The sequence below is a fragment of the Trachurus trachurus genome (assembly GCF_905171665.1).
Source record: "Trachurus trachurus genome assembly, chromosome: 8".
Classification (NCBI taxonomy): Eukaryota; Metazoa; Chordata; class Actinopteri; order Carangiformes; family Carangidae; genus Trachurus; species Trachurus trachurus.
The window spans coordinates 5,931,525-5,949,927 of record NC_139905.1 but is presented as its reverse complement, the minus strand read 5'-3'; the positions used below and the strand labels follow the sequence as shown (position 1 = coordinate 5,949,927).

At 41.8% G+C, this 18,403-nt stretch overlaps 1 protein-coding gene across 1 annotated transcript in view; it reads left to right on the top strand.

Annotated features, from left to right (window-relative positions):
• The window catches only part of LOC310990560 (disintegrin and metalloproteinase domain-containing protein 11-like), a gene marked incomplete at both ends in the record, with an annotated part of 26,598 nt that extends 10,901 nt beyond the window's left edge, over positions 1 to 15,697 (top strand). The window contains 20 exons of the mRNA XM_083977989.1: positions 691 to 773; positions 1,342 to 1,405; positions 1,496 to 1,556; positions 2,827 to 3,017; positions 3,954 to 4,025; positions 4,298 to 4,464; positions 4,621 to 4,705; positions 5,868 to 5,958; positions 7,223 to 7,274; positions 8,911 to 9,010; positions 9,842 to 9,913; positions 10,059 to 10,151; positions 10,600 to 10,680; positions 10,774 to 10,824; positions 10,986 to 11,049; positions 11,494 to 11,599; positions 12,339 to 12,458; positions 12,988 to 13,156; positions 14,337 to 14,448; positions 15,603 to 15,697. Coding sequence (XP_083834115.1) covers positions 691 to 773; positions 1,342 to 1,405; positions 1,496 to 1,556; positions 2,827 to 3,017; positions 3,954 to 4,025; positions 4,298 to 4,464; positions 4,621 to 4,705; positions 5,868 to 5,958; positions 7,223 to 7,274; positions 8,911 to 9,010; positions 9,842 to 9,913; positions 10,059 to 10,151; positions 10,600 to 10,680; positions 10,774 to 10,824; positions 10,986 to 11,049; positions 11,494 to 11,599; positions 12,339 to 12,458; positions 12,988 to 13,156; positions 14,337 to 14,448; positions 15,603 to 15,697 — 1,929 coding nt within the window. The remainder of the gene's footprint in view (positions 1 to 690; positions 774 to 1,341; positions 1,406 to 1,495; positions 1,557 to 2,826; positions 3,018 to 3,953; positions 4,026 to 4,297; positions 4,465 to 4,620; positions 4,706 to 5,867; positions 5,959 to 7,222; positions 7,275 to 8,910; positions 9,011 to 9,841; positions 9,914 to 10,058; positions 10,152 to 10,599; positions 10,681 to 10,773; positions 10,825 to 10,985; positions 11,050 to 11,493; positions 11,600 to 12,338; positions 12,459 to 12,987; positions 13,157 to 14,336; positions 14,449 to 15,602) is intronic.
• Positions 15,698 to 18,403: the final 2,706 nt, after the last annotated feature.

Below are 18,403 nucleotides of genomic sequence, written 5' to 3'. Positions count from 1 at the left end.
GGAGGGGGGAGAGAGGTTTTTCCTTGGCGCTGACCTATCATGAGATCTGTTGAAGTAGGAGAGCGTGCACGAGGATAATAATGTCGAGTCGTGGTGTATGTCTGTGTGTGTGTGTTGTGTTCTTGTACTTACTACGTTGTGAGGACTGGAACGAGTTTTTAACCAACAGAGTGAGGACATTTTGGCTGGTCCTCACTTTTTCCAAGGGCTGTTTGAGGACTTTAGGTTATAATTAGGTTTAAGTTAGGTTTAGAGTAATGGTTAAAGCAGAAGTAAGTGATCCGGTCATTTTGGCTAACTTCTTGTCAGCAGATGGAGTTAGCAGTCACCGCCCTCGTCCCTACGTCACCACATGCCTTGGCTGCATACACAGAGAGGACTGCCCCTTTATGCCGTTCTCTCTCCTCATTGGATAAAGGTTGTAGGATACAAGGAAAGTTTTCTCCTCGGCTTACAGCAGAGCAGAGTGACTCGGACCAAACACTCTATATAAGTGATTGCTGTCGGAAGATATAACTATTTAAGACTTATATTAACACAAATATACTGCTTACTTCTGCTTTAAGGTTAGGCATTTGTTTTGGATGGTTAAGGTTAGGGTAAGGGGCTAGGAATACATTATGTCAATGAGTGTCCTCACAAAGATAGCATTACAAAGATGTGTGTGTGTGTGTGTGTGTGTGTCCACAGGGAGGAGAGCACTGCTACTACCAGGGACGGTTAAGAGGTTTACCAGAGTCCTGGGCGGCGGTCTCCACCTGCCACGGCCTGTGGTGAGCACCTGTCTACACCTGCAGCTCTCTTATCTATAAGTTACACTGCTTCATTTCTACACACACACTGCAAAAACTCAAAATCTTACCAAGAATATTTGTCTTATTTCTAGTTAAAATGTCATTTCTAGTCAAAACAAATCTCATTATACTAAAAATAAGACTCATCACGTTAAAAAGTAGCTTGTTTTTAGACACTTTTAACTTTTTTCAAGCATATTTTCACTTGAAATAAGTAGAAAAATCTGATAGTGGAGCAAGTTTTTCTTTATTTCTTATTACAAGCACAAAAAACCTGCTTTCACTGGCAGATTTTTCTACTTATTTCAATTGAAAATTTGTTAGAAATCAGTGAAAACTGTCTAAAAACAAGTTAAAGAGATGAGTTTTGACAAAAATTGAGACATTTTGACAAGAAATAAGACAAATATTCTTGGAAAGATTTTGAGTTTTTGCAGTGATTATTTCTCTGACAATAATCGTACCAAGAAAATCTATAATCGTGACATCCCAAACTCATACACACACACCTCACCCTGTGTCTCTGGTGTTCGTTCGTCCTCCTCAGCGGCGTCTTCTCTGACGGCTTCTTCTCCTACGGGATCGAACCTGTGCACAATGGGACCAATCAGGTAAACGGTCGCTGATGGCAGCTGTGGCGCCGCTGATGAGAAATTCAATTAGTTAGTTAATAAACGTTGCCTGGATGTTTTCTGTCGTAGGAGGATGGAGCTCATTTAATCCGCAGGATGCCCGACATCAGACTGTCTCCTCACTGCACAGGTACGAAGGAGTACTCGCATACTGTACTCGAGTATTAAGTACTTTGATTACTTGATTAAATGTTAATTAAGCACAATTAAAGTAAAGTTACCAGATACTGTAAAAGTTACTCAGTGAGATCAGACTGTGCTCTACCTGAAATACGTCAAATTAGAGTAGTAACACAAGTAAATGTAATTCATTACTTTTCATCTCTGTATGTAAGTTACTTCTGGTTACCATGGAAACTTGTATCACATCAGAAGGATGATAGCTGACTGATGTTTTCCTCTTTATCTTCCCTTTGCTCTTAAACTTATCACCTGTCCACTGCAATTTCAAAATAAAAGTAACCTATTTCCTGTTTCTTATTTCCCAGCTGCTTAAAAAAAAGAAAGAAAAAAAAAAAAGACAGGGACTGTTCAGAGAAGAGGACAAAACAAATTCAATTCAATTCAATTTAGTTTATTTGATAGGAACAATGCAGGTTAACATACAGTAGTAACACTTCCACTCGTTACAAACAAGTCAATGTGACTGATGTTCTGCATACAGAGATTAGAGATAATGCTAGTTACTGTAGGCTTTTAGTAAAAGAAAGAAAGTAAGAGAAAAGACATCAAAACTACATACCATTACAATAAAATGTACAATACATCTAAAATCATACCAAGTCATGACCCATTCAAATAAATGCATACAGACTTTAACATTTTTATTAAAAATCCTAAAGTCTCGGGTTAGTTTTATTTTGGTCGGTAGTGAGCTCCACATCTGGGAGCCCTTTACAGAGAGAAGGCTGATTGAGATTTTACAGTTACCACTTGTTGTACCCCTGGTGATCCTATCACTATCTTGTCTGCTAAAAAGGCTGCACAAAACATCTGGTGCCAAATTCTGTAAACGCTTAAAAACCTATTTAACAGAGGAACATTTTTAAGAAATGATCAAAACTAAGCAAATGATACTGCTTCAGAATGTGACAGTGATGTCACCTGATTGGTTTCTTGTCTATTATTGTTAAGGTTTGGATATACAGAGATGTAAATAGTCAGAGGGGTCTGACTCTACACTGTAACACAGTACGACATATGAGAGAAAACCATTGCATGCATATAAAGCTGTGCTGCTTTGATTGGTATATGGTGTCGAATTAGTTTGAAGTTATTTAAATAGGTTTTTATTGGTTTTGATAGCTTTCTGACATGTTTGAGACTGGAATCCAGCACTACATTCTCCATTCTAAATAGTATAAATAAGTCAGATATTGACTCCACCTCTCTGTGTTTAGACTGTAGGGACGACAGCGAGGAGGAGAGCAGGGCGGGCGACAGCGACGATGACGACGAGCGGCCGGACCAAACCAGGGAGCAGCAGCAGGTTTCTGGAGGACTGAGACGCTCCAAGAGGTTTGTTCGCAAACCCTCCGTCCAGACCGAGACCAAATACATCGAGTTGATGGTCGTCAACGACAACGACATGGTGAGTTTGCAGGTCACAGACGAAAATGTGTTCAAAATGTGTTTTCCTGCTTCTCTGATGGAGACGCACACACTCAAACAGAGTGATAAGTTCAGACTGAAGAGTCTTGATGCTCAATCTGGATTTTATGTTTTCACATTAGCTTTTAAAATGTGGCCTGTATGTGAGGAGCTGAGGAGGAAACGAATGAAGAGAAAGAGAGACAAACTTTATATTTTGGGCGTTTTGCGTCGCTGCTTTGAGCTGCTAATCTGACACAGGTCTGTGGTGGGACTGTGATGTGAACAACAAAACTGTGACCAACTTCGATATAAAGTGACGTAGAAAGTCGCATTAAATTGACAGGGGTCGCACTGAAAAACATCAGATCTGGGTCTGGTTCAGGTCCACATAGGAAGTGGTCTAAATCTGTTTTTAAAATAGATCTGGGCTGAGATTTGAGTTTTCGCTCTACTTCAAAAAAATTTGACTTGGTTACTTGACCCCGCCCCCAAAAAATCCAATTTGGGCCACTTTTGCCTGCAGTGTGAACGTTGCCTATGTGTCATGGTGAAATCACACTATGGTTAGTTTGGTACAGATGTTAATATCTCAGTGGAAACAGACAAAACACAGCTGGAGGTAGATGTAAAGCTATGAAATACTGATTTAAATCATCTGAACAAAAAACAGGAACCATATTCTACATGTTGTTAAATCTAAATCCTGTGGTTTGAACTTTATGTTACAAACTTTATTCTGTGGACGTAGACGTGTTGAGTTATCACAGTTCAGTTATGATCAGCGTTGCTTTGTGTTGATGCCAATTACACATGGAAATCAAATCAGTGATGCTTTGTATTGATGAGGGTCCTCCTTACAAGTAACAACGTGTGTGTGTGTGTACATGTGTGTGTGAATCTCTTGCACCATCTGTGTGTCTTTGTCTCTCCACAGTTTGTACAGCTGCGTCGCTCGAGCAGCCAAACCAAGAACTTTGCCAAAGCAGTGGTCAACATGGCCGACGCGGTAAGAGCTTTGTTTGTCGGATTATAATCCTCCTCCTGCTAAACACACACACACACACACACACACACACACACACACACACACACACACACACACACACACACACACACACACACACACACACCACCTGTCAGAGAGTATACTGTATGTGTGTGTGTGCTCATCAATAATCAATCTCTGATAGCGCTCCGCTCTCCGTGCACAGGTGGCGGACCGACAAAGCAGACTGATGATGGTCTTTTTTGTTTTGTGTTTTTTGTTTTGGTCCCCAGATCTACAAGGAGCAGCTGAACACGAGGATCGTGCTGGTTGCCATGGAGACCTGGGACTCTAAAAATATGATGCCGGTGGTGGAAGACCCGTTGGTAACGCTGCAGAACTTCATGAAGTACAGGAAGGACAACATCAGAGAGCAGAGCGACGTCGTCCACCTCTTCTCGTAAGGACACGAACTGGATGTTGAAAACTGGACGTTGTCTCGTTCTGTTGAGGTTTTTAAACTGATGGTGTGTGTGTGTGTGTGTGTGTGTGTGTGTGTGTGTGTGTGTGTGTGTGTGTGTGTGTTTCCTCTGTTTTCCGTCCGTGCCACCTTCAGAGGGCGAACGTTTCACAGCAGCCGCAGCGGGACGGCCTTCACCGGGGGAGTGTGCTCCCTCACCAAGGGAGGGGGAGTCAACGAGGTGAGGAGAGGCTGTCAGGCTTCGCTGTGGTTTCAGCTGAACATTGTTTCATCATTTATTCATTAAAGATCATTACATTTCCTCAGCTGTCATTCTAAAGTTGGTTCACATTTTGTTGCCACAGAGTTGACACCACTCCACTAGATAAAATAAAAAAATCAATACAGCACTTTGTGGCTGTTTTGTATTGGTTCACAGACGCCAAGTATCGATCTTTCTGAGAGTATTAGAGTAGTTGTAGTAGTAGAGTAGTGTTGTTCAGTCTGTTTGCTGTTCATTAATTAATAAAAAAATAAAAACTGAAGTTCACAATATGTTAGTGAGAGACTTAAGATATTGTAAAACTATTATGGGGCAGGAGATAGTCATCTTAACTTAGCATAAAGCCTTGGAGGCGTCCAACGTATCAGCCTGGTTTGTTGGTTTTCAAACTGTTTTTGTACAAATTAAACAATCAAGATGCAACACAATCGTTACTGAACTAAAGCTGCAGATTTTTCCAGAGAGCTCAACACACTGCAGTTTAGGGAGACATGTGCAAATACACAAACATGCTGCTTAAAAGGATAGTTCAACATTTTGGCAAATTGGCCCATTGCCATAACCCCTATAGTCATAGCAGTAGGTTTGTTACCTTTAATTGTCAGTGCAAGCTATTTTTAGAACGGTGGAGCAGAGCCGTGAGCTGCTCAGAGCTACGCTATGGAGGTAAATTCATGCAAAACCGCTGATGCACGTTGCCTTCAGGGACAGTTTTTCATCAGTCAGTCTCTGCATTTCCCTCTAAAACAACTCGTTAAAACAACAACGTTCCATTATTATCTCATAGCGTGGTGAATGTGCAGGTCACAACTTGTCCACCAGAGCGTTTTGGAGTTGTTGGATTGTGTATTTGATGAGTTTGATGAGGGAAACCAAGAAATCCCATTAGCCTCTGTAGCGTAGCTCTGAGCAGCTCGCGGCTCAGCTCCACCGTTCTAAAAATAGCTTGCACCGACAATTAAAGGTAACGAACCTACTGCTATGACTATAGGGATTATGGCAACGGGCCAATTTGCCCAAAATGTTGAATTATCCCTTTAAAACACACACACACATGCTGAAAAAAGGGTACTTCTGACAGCACAGCTCTCATCTACGTAACTGTGTGTTTTTGTTTCAGTACGGGAATGTGGGAGCGATGGCCATCACGTTGTGTCAGAGTCTGGGCCAGAACATCGGGATGAAGTGGAACAACGTCCGGAACTCTGCAGGTAGGAGACGGAGGGAGAGAGAAGGAGAGAGAAAGGGGGGAGGGAAAGAGACCTACATGTACAGTATGAACCAGTGGAATAAATCAGGAGAGCAGTGAGAGGGAGATGTAGAGCACAAATAGCAAAGGAGGGGATTGATAGCTGGGTGTGATGGAAGGGGTGGAGGGGAGGTGTCCCCGTCCAGCAGTCCTCTTCTGTAATTAGACTTTTCCAGTAGGTGATTAGTCACCTGCGTCCATGGAGGAGGAGGCAGGGTGGTGGGGGGGAGTGGGGGTGGGAGGGGCTGAACAATGGGCCGTGTGATTAATGTGGAGGAGCCGTCAGATCCATTATTCACCGTCAGGAGGACGGAGCTCAGATCTCACAACACGTTACAGTATGGTCGTGTTGTAAATATTTTTCTCTGACAGTAGGATAATAGAAGTGACAAGAACAAATGCTTTTATTTTGAAATAGGAATGTGTTGTGTTGTCTTCCGGCAGTGTAACTTTTAGACATTAGTTGCTACAAAAGAATCTTATTGTCAGGGGTGGGAGAAAAAATCGATTCACATAAATATTGCGATATCTTTTTTGACGATTTTTAAATTGATTTTTTTTTCTTATATATATATATTGTGCAATGTGCATTTGTTCGCCTTTTTTACATACAGAGAGTACAGGTTTTGAAAAGGGTTTAAGTTCACTTTATTATGGAGTATGTTCATTTATAGGCTCCTACAGTATTTGTGTGCAGATAAATGTTAAAAATGCAGACAAAAAATCGAGAGAATCGGCAATATCGTAGAATCACAATTTAAATCGAATCGCCATACAAAAAATCGTAGAAGAATCGAATCGGGAGAAAAGCATATCGTCCCAGCCCTACTTATTGTTGCTAAGTAACGGATCTGCTTTTTCCTCCTCGTACTTTTATGTCGCCGGCGTTGTTTTCCCTTCATTGTAACCAAAAAATGTTGTTTCAAAAGTGTTGGAGCTTCTTAAAAAATGGCGATCACTGCCGTTTCTCATTCAAGCCGATCATATTTACTGATTTAAACACGGAAACACTGTTGCAAGAAAGGGAAAAAACAATAACGGCCACATAAAAGTAGCTATGAGGAGGAAAAAGCAGATCCATTACTTAGCAAAAATAAGATTATTTTGTAGCAACTAACGTCTAAAAGCTGCACTGGCGGAAGACAACACAACACATTCCTATTTCAAAATAAAAGCATTTGTTATTGTCACCTATCACAACATCTTGTTTCTGCTCGTCTTCACAGGAGACTGCAGGTGTCCCGACTCCTGGCTGGGCTGCATCATGGAGGACACGGGGTAAAAGACAAAAACACACAACACAACACAACACACACCTGTGAAAACACTGGTCTTGTTGTCTCCCTTGTTGACGTGGCAACAGGAGCCGTTTGCTCCGTTCATTTCACTCAATTAGACAATTAAACAGCTGTCGGAGAGAGAGGCTGTGACTTCTTACTGCAGAGAGATCACAGCTCGTATCCGATGAGTTAAATTACAAGTGGTGGATTAATAAAGGTGTTTGTTACGGTGGCCCTGAGGGATCAGTGCACTGCAGCTGAAGAAAACACATTCAAAGCTTCAGATTTATGCTGCATTCGAGAGACAACTAAGAACTCGGGTTTTTCCGACCTCCTCCTTGGAAAAGTGCAGTCAAACGTTGGAGCTCCAACTCAGGAAAGTCAGAGAAAAAGATCTACCCCAACTTCTCAGAGAATCGGTTGTCTGAAACACCAATCTACACCCCAGCAGAACCGCACTGTCAATGGTAAAACATTGATTAAAATGCATTTCTAATGCCGAAATACATTAAAACATTATGAAATACACAATATTTACGTACAGTTACAGATTAACCTACTGATGTTGTGCAACACAGTATAAATTCATCTTGTTATTTCTCTTTAATTTTAAATGATCGGTTTCCTTATTTTGAAATGCTTCTTTTTTTTGATTGTTTTTGTGTCCTTTGTAATGTTTTATATTGATTTGATTTGAAAATCGTTAATGTCCCCGAAGGGCAGTTTGGTTTGCAGTAAAATCTTACATAGCAGATACAACAGATACAAATAAATACATACACAGTCATCACAATTACACCAGTGCATCGTTCCCAACAGGCTCGCCTACAGCTTATTTAGAAATCCAATAGCAGATGGAACAAACTTATTTTAGATATCTATTTGATAATGACATTATCTAATAATAATATAATATTGCCTCAGCTGCGTGAAGCTGTTTGAATGCAAAGTTTGTCCCGGTCCGCCATGTTTCTGGTTATTCTGGAGTCTTGCACGCTTTGAAGTCGGAAATCTGAGTTTTCCACTGGGAGAGTCTGAGTTGCAAGTTGTCTCGAACGCAGCATTAGTTGTTATTGATGAAATCCTGATCCCTGTGGTCCTGCGTCGACTCCACCCTGCGTCCTCTTTGCACCATGACATCATCATCTTAGAAACGGTGACAAACCTGAAAGGGGCATTTGAAATCCAGTGCTTTTAATTTGAAAAGTCACAACTGAGTATTGAATAGAGCAGTTGCATCACTTCCTGTTGTGTTTTGCGGTGAGATTGATTGTTTGTTTATTTGCGTGAAGTTGCAGCAGAGCACTGGAGCCCTCCGGGCCACCGTAGTGTATCTGCTACATGAGAGAGAGAGACACTTTGGATTCGTTGGCTCCGTTCACCAGACGGAACAATAAAGATTTCAATTACTGGTTTCAGTGATATCTTGTTGCAGATGGTAACGTCTCTGTCAGATTGTGAGGCGATGGCACCGACACCCACGGCAGATCTGGCAACCCTCGCTGTCGCTGGCAGAGAGGACACAGTGCTGTCGGTGGTTTTATTTTCTCTGTCATGTCCTGATCTCGATCTTTGTGTGTGTGTGTGTGTGCGTGCGTGTGTGTGTGTGTGTGTGTGTGTGTGTGTGTGCACAGATACTATCTGCCCAGAAAGTTTGCTCGCTGCAGCGTTGACGAGTACATCCAGTTCCTGCTCCAGGGGGGCGGGAGCTGCCTCTTCAACAAGCCCAGTAAGGTGAGGGCCATGTGGGCTGTAGGACGAGGTGACGGCAGCTAACTCTGACTCTGACTCTGGTTATTTATACACTCATGAATTAATTTAATTTCTATATTTCTATCAAAACACACATTTACTTACAGCACTGGAGTTTTTTAAAATGTTTTATTATTATTATTTCCTGCTCCAAGTGGTTTCTTGTTGAGTGACCGATGGAGGCAACTCATCCCAATTTTCATACTGGTACCACCACAGCAACTTGCAGTCAACGTGCAGTCAAAACGGTGGAATTTATGCAGATTAATGCAAATTTGCTTATGTTAACAAAGAATTTCAAAAAATGTGCAATACATTTTTTGTTTGTCTTAATGTAAGTAATCAACTCGGTAATTTTCATGGTGATATCTAAAGGTTAAAAATTTGACCCTATTCACGTGAGAAAAATAATTACAACATTAATAGGCGTATGAAGGCGTATGAATGGGCTATATTTTGGTCTTTTTCGAAACTTTCCCCTCCACATGTTGGGGATACAAAATCAGTTGAGTTTGCTTCTGTTGCAGTTTGTTCAAGGTTGACCCCCGTTTTGGCTTAAACACACTATTTATACACTCATGAATTATCTTAATTTCTATCAAAACACACATTTACTTACAATTTTATTATCATTATTTCCTGCTTTAAATAATCTGCCTCCCGTCTCATCACATGGACTTGTGCTTACACACATTCAGCGTCCTCCTGTGTTTATTACCAACACATGGCGTCATGTCTCATGTCCATCTGTCTGCCATTTATATATATATATTTATATATGTGCTCATATATGTCCCTCTGTGTCCCCGTCAGCTGTTGGACCCTCCAGAGTGTGGGAACGGCTTCGTGGAGACGGGAGAGGAGTGTGACTGTGGATCCCAGGTGGTGAGTACAGCGCCAGTCGTCCAGTTGGACACGCCAGCGCCAGCACCGCCTCTTGGACCTGCAGTCTGGTGTGGTTGTTTTCTGACACCGAGCTGACGGCCTCTCTTCTCCTCGTGTGTGTGTGTGTGTGTGTGTGTGTGTGCAGGAGTGCGCTCGCAGTGGAGGGGCCTGCTGCAAGAAGTGCACGCTTACCCATGATGCCATGTGCAGTAACGGACTCTGCTGCAGTGGCTGCAAGGTGAGCAGGGATTAAAAGACGGATGCTGAAACATCCAAATATAAAGTTTAAGAAAAAGGAACAAGTGGAAATAATATTTGTATTAGGATGATATAATTATTTATTTCATTTATTCTGTTTGTTTTATTATCAGTACTGCTGATTATGGTTTTATGCTTTTATCCTGACTGTTTTATGTCACTCTGTAAAGCAGATCAGGTGTTTGGTTTTATGTTTTTCCTAATGTTTTTGATGACTGTTTTATTTTTACTTGATCTGTAGAGCACTGATGTTTTGAAAGGTGCTATACAAATAAAGTTTATTATTATAATACCAAGGGAGAAACAGAAAAAAGAAGAAGTCTGATCCTCCATTTTCCTGCATGCTGCTTTATAAAATCACCATGAGGTTTATGAACTCCTGGACTTGTCAGTCATTTACCTGACGCCTCTCTATCCCTGTGCCCTAGTACGAGCGGAGAGGGGTGGTGTGTCGAGACGCCGTCAACGACTGTGACATCCCAGAGACCTGCACCGGAGACTCCAGCCAGGTAGAGCTGCTGAGCCTGAGCCCTCCAACCATAAAGATCTGTAAGAAACCGAGCAGAGGATCCAGTTCATGTGTCCCTTCTCTTCTGTTGCAGTGTCCTCACAACGTCCACAAGCTGGACGGCTACATATGTGACAGCAGTCAGGTGAGGGAAGGTTGGATCGGCAGCATCGTCGTCGTTGTCATTGTCATTATCAGCTGAATTTTATTGAAATTATTTGATTTATTAGATGAGAAATGATGAGGATCAGATGTCCCTGTTCTCCAGTGAAGCAGCTCACTGATGCTGCTGTTTTACCTCCTCAGGGCCGATGCTACGGAGGACGATGCAGGACTCGTGACAGACAGTGCAGAGGACTCTGGGGCTACAGTGAGTACACAACAACCATCACTGTATACCGATGTTTCACAGCAGAGTAGAGTTTCAGGCTGCAGGAAAAGGCCCAACTAATTCATTTTCTGTCTTTTTTATATCAGTAAAATACAATAAGGTTGTTTGTATGGTCACACTGCTTCTCTTTACTTTCCTATAAGTGCAGGACAGAGATATTTATATCTCTTGTATGTCTCTAATGGGGCCTATATCTGTTTGTCAACTATTTAACAGCTAATACTGAATTGTTATGGCCCCTTTAATACCAGGGAGTCGCCTCTGCTCCATGAGAAATGGATCGTTCCCAAACTAGTCCATTTTATAGGCTTGTTGTAAAGTTCCCATGTTTGGCTGTATTCCCATTATTTTTGCTATAAACTAACCCTCCTCCTCCTCCTCCTCCTCATCATCCTCCTCCTCCTCCTCCTCCCCCTCCCTCAGATTCAGCAGACAGGTTTTGTTATGAGAAGCTGAACGCTGAGGGGACGGAGAAAGGAAACTGTGGTCCAGGTCCTGAAGGTCAGGGGTGGCTGCAGTGCAACAAGCCGTGAGTTCCCTTAAGAAATCACTGCTGCTCTGGTTGTTCACTCACTTACAGCTGTAGTTTAAAGGGATAGTTCAACATGTTGGCAAACTGGCCCATTGCCATAATCATTACCTTTAATTGCTGGTGCAAGCTGGTTTTATAGCGGCGGAGCAGAGCCGCGAGCTGCTCAGAGCTACGCTACGGAGGCTCATGGGATTTCTTGGTTTCCCTCATCAAACTCATCAAATACACAATCCAACAACTCCACAACGCTCTGGTGGACAAGTTGTGACCTGCACATTCACCACGCTATGAGATAATAACACAACGTTACCAGACAGAGTTGTTTTAGGGGTAAATGCTTGCTGAAAAACTGCCCCCGACGGGAACGTGCATTAGCAGTTTTGCATGAATTTCCCTCTAAAACAACTCTGTCTGGTAACGTTCTGTTATTATCTCATAGCGTGGTGAATGTGCAGGTCACAACTTGTCCACCAGAGCGTTGTGGAGTTGTTGGATTGTGTATTTGATGAGTTTGATGAGGGAAACCAAGAAATCCCAAGAGCCTCCGTAGCGTAGCTCTGAGCAGCTCGTGGCTCTGCTCCGCCGTTCTAAAAATAGCTTGCACCGACAATTAAAGGTAACAAACCTACTGCTAAAACTTGGCCAATTTGCTATCCCTTTAAACAGATGTTGCAGCTGTTGGACTGTGATGTGTGTGTTGTCTTCTGTCTTCACCTCCTCTCTCTCTCCATATCAGGGATGTTTTGTGCGGCTTCCTGTTCTGTGCCAACGTCACCATGAAGCCAAAGTTCGGAGACCTCCAGGGGGAAGTGACCAGCTTCACCCTCTACCACCAGAACAAGTACCTGGACTGCAGGTAAGACGCTGTGTCACCTCACCTCCACCACAGTCTGCACACTGCAAAAACTCAAAATCTTACCAAGAATGTTTGTCTTATTTCTAGTCAAAATGTCATTTCAAAACAAATCTCATTATACTTAAAATACTCATCACATTTAAAAAGTAACTTGTTTTTAGAAACTTTTTACTTCTTTTAAGCATTTCTTACTTGAAATAAGTAGAAAAATAGTGGATAGTAGTGGATAATAGTGGATCAAGTTTTTCTTTCTTATTACAAGCACAAAAAACCTGCTTTCACTGGCAGATTTTTCTACTTATTTCAAGTGAAAATTTGTTTGAAACAAATGAAAATGATCTAAAAACAAGTTCATTTTTAGGTGATGAGTCTTATTTTAAGTGGAAAGAGGTTAGTTTTGACTAGAAATTAGACATTTTGAGAAGAAATAAGACAAATATTCTTGGAAAGATTTTGAGTTTTTGCAGTGCACCTCCTCCTCCTCCTGTCTGTCTGTCTTGTCTGACATGTTGGGATGTTTCCCCTCCAGAGGCGGCCACGCTCTGCTGGAGGACGGCTCCGACCTGGGCTACGTGGAGGACGGGACTCCCTGTGGCCCCAACATGATGTGTCTGGAGCGCCGCTGCCTCCCTGTGGCCGCGTTCAACCTCAGCAACTGTGCAGGGTCCAACTTCGGCCGAATCTGTTCCGACCACGGGGTAAGAGGAGAAAATAAAACATATAACCATCAAGTAATGCAGATGAAAAGATGTCAGGACATATTAACACATTATATTATATTATAAGGACTAAAATGTAATTAACTTATGACTATAAGATGTGAAATATCTACAGTACATTGTTTTTGTTGCAGTTTTATTCTTCCTCACTATCTACCTGAATATATTGATTGATTGATATCTTTATTTCGATCATGTAAACGACAATGTAAAAAAATAAAATAAATAAGATAAAATAATAATATTATAAGGAAATAAGTGAACAGCAAAAATGTATACACAAAAAAAGTAACATCTCATAAGCAACGCAGTTTACATGAGCGAAAAGGAGTAGGAAGAAGTATAAACTTATTTAATCCTACCCCTATAATTTTAACTATATGTTCTAATTAAAATCATAGCACAAAGACATACATTTATTATTTAATTCCTCCATAAGCCATTGAATGCACATCTAAGTTTGTGACTAGATGTTTACAGATGTATCTTGTGTTTTCCTCCTGGTGCAGCACCTTCCTCTAGTGTTGTGGTACTTGAGTCCACATTTTCAAGGTCTTGGTCTTGTCTCGGTCTCAGTTGAGGCAAGGCAAGGCATCTTTATTTATATAGCGCATTTGATACCAAGGCAACTCAATGTGCTTTACATAAAGACAAAACATTTGAAAAGAACAGCATAAAAACAAACATCTTTTTTTTTTTTTTTTTTACAAACACAGAGTTAAAAGCAGGAGCAAAGAAGAATAAAAAAGTAGAATAAAAGAAAATAGATCAAGTTTAAAGTTCTTTAAAAAAAGCTCAGCTATAAGCACATGAAAAGAGACATTTTTTTAACCTGTTTCTACCTGGATTTTTTTGAGCTGGACTTGGGACTTTTTCTCCAGACCAGTCAAGACCACAGCTGCAGTGATCTCTGTTTTTTTTTTATCCACAAATGTCAACGCGCATCAGCGGTTTTGCATGAATGTAATGGTCTTGAAAATGCTCTGTCATTGGTTTGGTCTCAGTCTGCTCTGGTCTTATTGGGTTTGGTGGTTTTGACTACAACACTATATTAGAGGATTAAATTGAGAGTTAATTAGCAGCTATTGAACTTGATTTTCATCTCTCCCTCTCTCCCCCTCTCTCCCTCCCTCTCTCCCTCCTCCTCTCTCTCTCTCAGACCTGCAGTAACGAGGTCAAGTGTATCTGTGACAGGGATTACACGGGGAAGGACTGCAGCGTCTTTGATCCCATCCCTGAGCCCACCGTCCCCACAGGCCCCGAGAAGAAAGGTCCATGTCTGACAGACTTCCTGTCTCTCTCTCACTCTCTCTCTCTGTCTATTCTGCCCCTCCCCCTCCCACTCTCCTCCTCCCTCATCATCGTCTCTCCCCTTCATCACTGTAGCTTGTGTTTGTCCCACACACACACACACACACACACACACACACACACACACACACACACACACACACACACCACCTGATTATTGTGAGAACATCAATATCAACACTCAGGGCCACACCGGTCTTTCTCTTCCTGCTGCGTCTCAGTGTGTGTGGATGAGAGGATGTGTGTGTGTGTGTGTGTGTGTGTGTGTGTGTGTGTGTGTGTGTGTGTGGACGTAGGTTTTTCCATTGGAGCATATGTGCATGCACAGCGTGTCGTGTGTCAGTGTGTGTGTGTGTCAGTGTGTGTGTGTCTTGCAGGCGCTGCCATCCTCAGGTGTCGTCCTGACTTTGTTGCTGTCTGATCAGCTGATCTGAGAACAACACTGCAAAAACTCAAAATCTTTCCAAGAAAATGTCTCATTTCTAGTCAAAACTAAACTCTCTCCACTTAAAATAAGAATCATCACCTAAAACAAACTTTCACTTGAAATAAGTAGAAAAATCTGCCAGTGAAAGCAAGTTTTTTGCTTTTACTGTAATAAGGAAGAAAAACTTGCTCCACTATCAGATTTTTCTACTTATTTCAAGTGAAAATATGCTTGAAAGAAGTAAAAAGTGTCTATAAACAAGCTACTTTTTAATGTGACGAGTCTTATTTGAAGTATAATGAGATTTGTTTTTACTAGAAATGAGACATTTTTGACTAGAAATAGACAAATATTCTTGATAAGATTTTGAGTTTTTGCAGTGTAATAAAACACTCTGTCCTCCGTTTTCTTGTTTGTAACTGTTGCTCACCCGCCCGTTCTCCCTCCTCCTCCACCCCTCCTCCCCCATGTGCTGCCCCCCCCTCCTCCCCCCATCTCTCTCTCTCTCTACCTGTCTGCAGGTATGATCCTCCCATCTCTCTCTTTCTCTTCTCTCTCTCTCTGGTTGATGTGGTTGATGTATCGTGTTGATGCTGTCCTCTGACGTGTTTTTTTTTTAGTGGTGTTGTTTTGTTTCTGCCCCTCCTCCCTCCCCTCCCCTCCCCTCCCCCTCCTTCCCCCTCGCAGGTCCCAGTGGCACCAATATCATAATAGGGTCCATCGCAGGTGCTATTCTCCTGGCAGCTATAGTCCTAGGGGGAACAGGATGGGGATTTAAGTAAGAGTTCTGGCATGCCTTTGTGTTACCTGTCTGCTTCTACCTGAAGGACCCGCCCCCTCCCCCCTCCCGCCTCCCCCTCCTGCTCCTCCCACTCTCACCCCTCTAAAGTAGATGCAAGTCAAGCCTATACCAGCCCGACGCTAGACGAGGGGAGTCTGAGACGTTGCAGATGCTTGTTGAACTGCTTTTTGGCGTCGAACTCCGTATGAAACGTTCACACCCGTTGTTTTATTTATCTACTTTGATCAGATCCGTCGTCACCTTCGGTAGAGCAGGACATCTATTAATTTTATTTATTCATTTATTTCTTAGTTTATTTAACAGGGACAGTGCACATACTGTATATGCAATATAAACATATACAATAAACAGATGCTGTAGATGCGCCAGAGTTCGCCAACAAGGCTGTTTTACTTCTGTAGTCCCAGGACAGATGTTACAATGTCACCCTTAAACAGAATATAAGATGACTTTATAATTAATAAGTACACACTATTAAGCATTAGTTAAGCATTAATAAATACTGAATTCTTCATTTATAACGCATGAAGACTCATTAGTATGTAGTTTAGAAATACAGTTAGTGCTTATCAATGAGTAAAACCTTTTTAACTGTGTTTATAAACTACATACTAATGTATTCATGTGTTATGATTGATTAATTCAGTATTTAATGATTAATAGTGTGTACTTACTATAAAGTGTTACCAAAAATGTTATTAAAATATAGACAAGGACAACGTACACTAGACAACAAACATTATTAAACACTAAACAGCCATGCAGACAGACATGCACAGACATAAAAAGCATGCACAGTATATACCAGTACATAAAACAGACTGACTCAGTAAAATAATAATAAAACATAGAAGGACATTGTGCAGATGTTTGTTTCTGCCAGGATCTATTGCAGCACTTTTCCTTTACAACCACAGGAACTGATGTGACTCAACCCGCTGGAAATTCCCCGTAGTAGTGAAAATAATAATAATGCTGACAGTGGATTCACCCCTTTTCTTTTTTTTTTTATTAATCGTTTTACTCATGGTGCTATTTTAGCCTGCCGGGTTTCCTCCTGTAGGCAGCATCCACCCCCCACACCCCGAAATGCCCCCCCTTCCCCCCTCGCTGCAGTGCATCTCCTGCGCTGCTGCTGCTCCTGTGTATGCTGGCTGTCGTCACTCCTTACACTCTGACCTACAAAGGACCGCTGCTCCTCCACCTCCACCTCACGCCCACTGTTTAACATTCATTTTGGTGTTTGTAGCTGTTTAAAGGGATAGTTCAACATTTTGGCAAATTCTCCTCTCACCATAATCCCTATAGTCATAGCAGTAGGTTCATTACCTTTAATTATCGGTGCATGTTGTTTTGAGACGTGAGCTGCTCAGTGAACACAATGGAGGAGAACAGTACAGGTCATCAAACTCATCAAATACACAATCCAACAACTCCAAAATGCTCTGGTGGACAAGTTGTGACCTGCACATTCACCACGCTATGAGATAATCATGTAACATTACGAGACAGAGTTGTTTTTGAGGCAAATGAGTAGCCGGATCTACATTCCAGACACGGCTGCTGGCGGAGTGATTTCAAAAGTGAAAGTAGTTCAGAGTATTTGCTTCATGTGTTGTAATATTACATAATTATACATGATTATTTCATAGCGTGGTGAATGTGCAGGTCACAATTGTCCACCAGAGCATTTTTGGAGTTGTTGGATTGTGTATTTGATGAGTTTGATGAGGGACAGGGGACCTGTACCGTTTGCCCCCATTGTGTTCACTGAGCAGCATAATTAAAGGTAACGAACCTACTGCTGTGACTATAGGGCTTATGGCAATGGGCGAATGTGCCAAAATGTTGAACTATCCCTTTAAGAGCTGGGTAATTGAAAAAAAGCTAAATTTATAAGACTTATAAACTATGCACTCTGAGGTCCTTCTCCGGTCAGAGGTTAAGTGTGTGTGCATGTGTGCATGAGCTGTGAGCAGGAAGTTTTCTCAGACTTCTTGCCTAGAGGGAGGGAGGGGGAGTCAGATCGGGGGGGGGGGGGGGGGGGGGTATTAGCAGCATCGGGGAGCGACGCCCTGTCAGCCTCTCTGGGACTGAGAGGGTCAAAATAAAAACAAAAAACTGCTGCATGTGATTCTGTCACTATAAACTGGCACCAGGGATTTTTTTTGGGGGAAAGCCTGGTGGATGAATAATGGATGGAAAGACCGACTGAGTCACTTGTTTGATTCATGCTTTTGTTCTGAAATCTCTCAGTGTTGTGATCCAGCAGCAGCAGCAGCAGCAGCAGCAGCAGCCGGTCCAACACTGATTCATGTTTTATATCCACATTTCAAATTCTGGATCTTGTTTTATTCTTTAATTGATTTATAACTCCTAGATTAATTATCTGTTTCTTGCACAGTGTGAATTTGTCTGTTTTTATTTTACACTTCCTGTTGATGATGATTATTAACACGTATTGACTTCTTGTCTCTTTTCTCTCGATGTGCTAATGCGATACAGGAACATCCGGAGAGGAAGGTACGAACATGTGACATCACCCTCCTCCACTTAGATTCATCATCTCATCATTATTTCTTTGTTGACATAGAGACAGCTGCTCCTCATTGTTTTTATTTACAGGTGTATCTCAATACATTAGAATATCATGGAAAAGTTTATTTATGTCAGTAATTCAATTCAA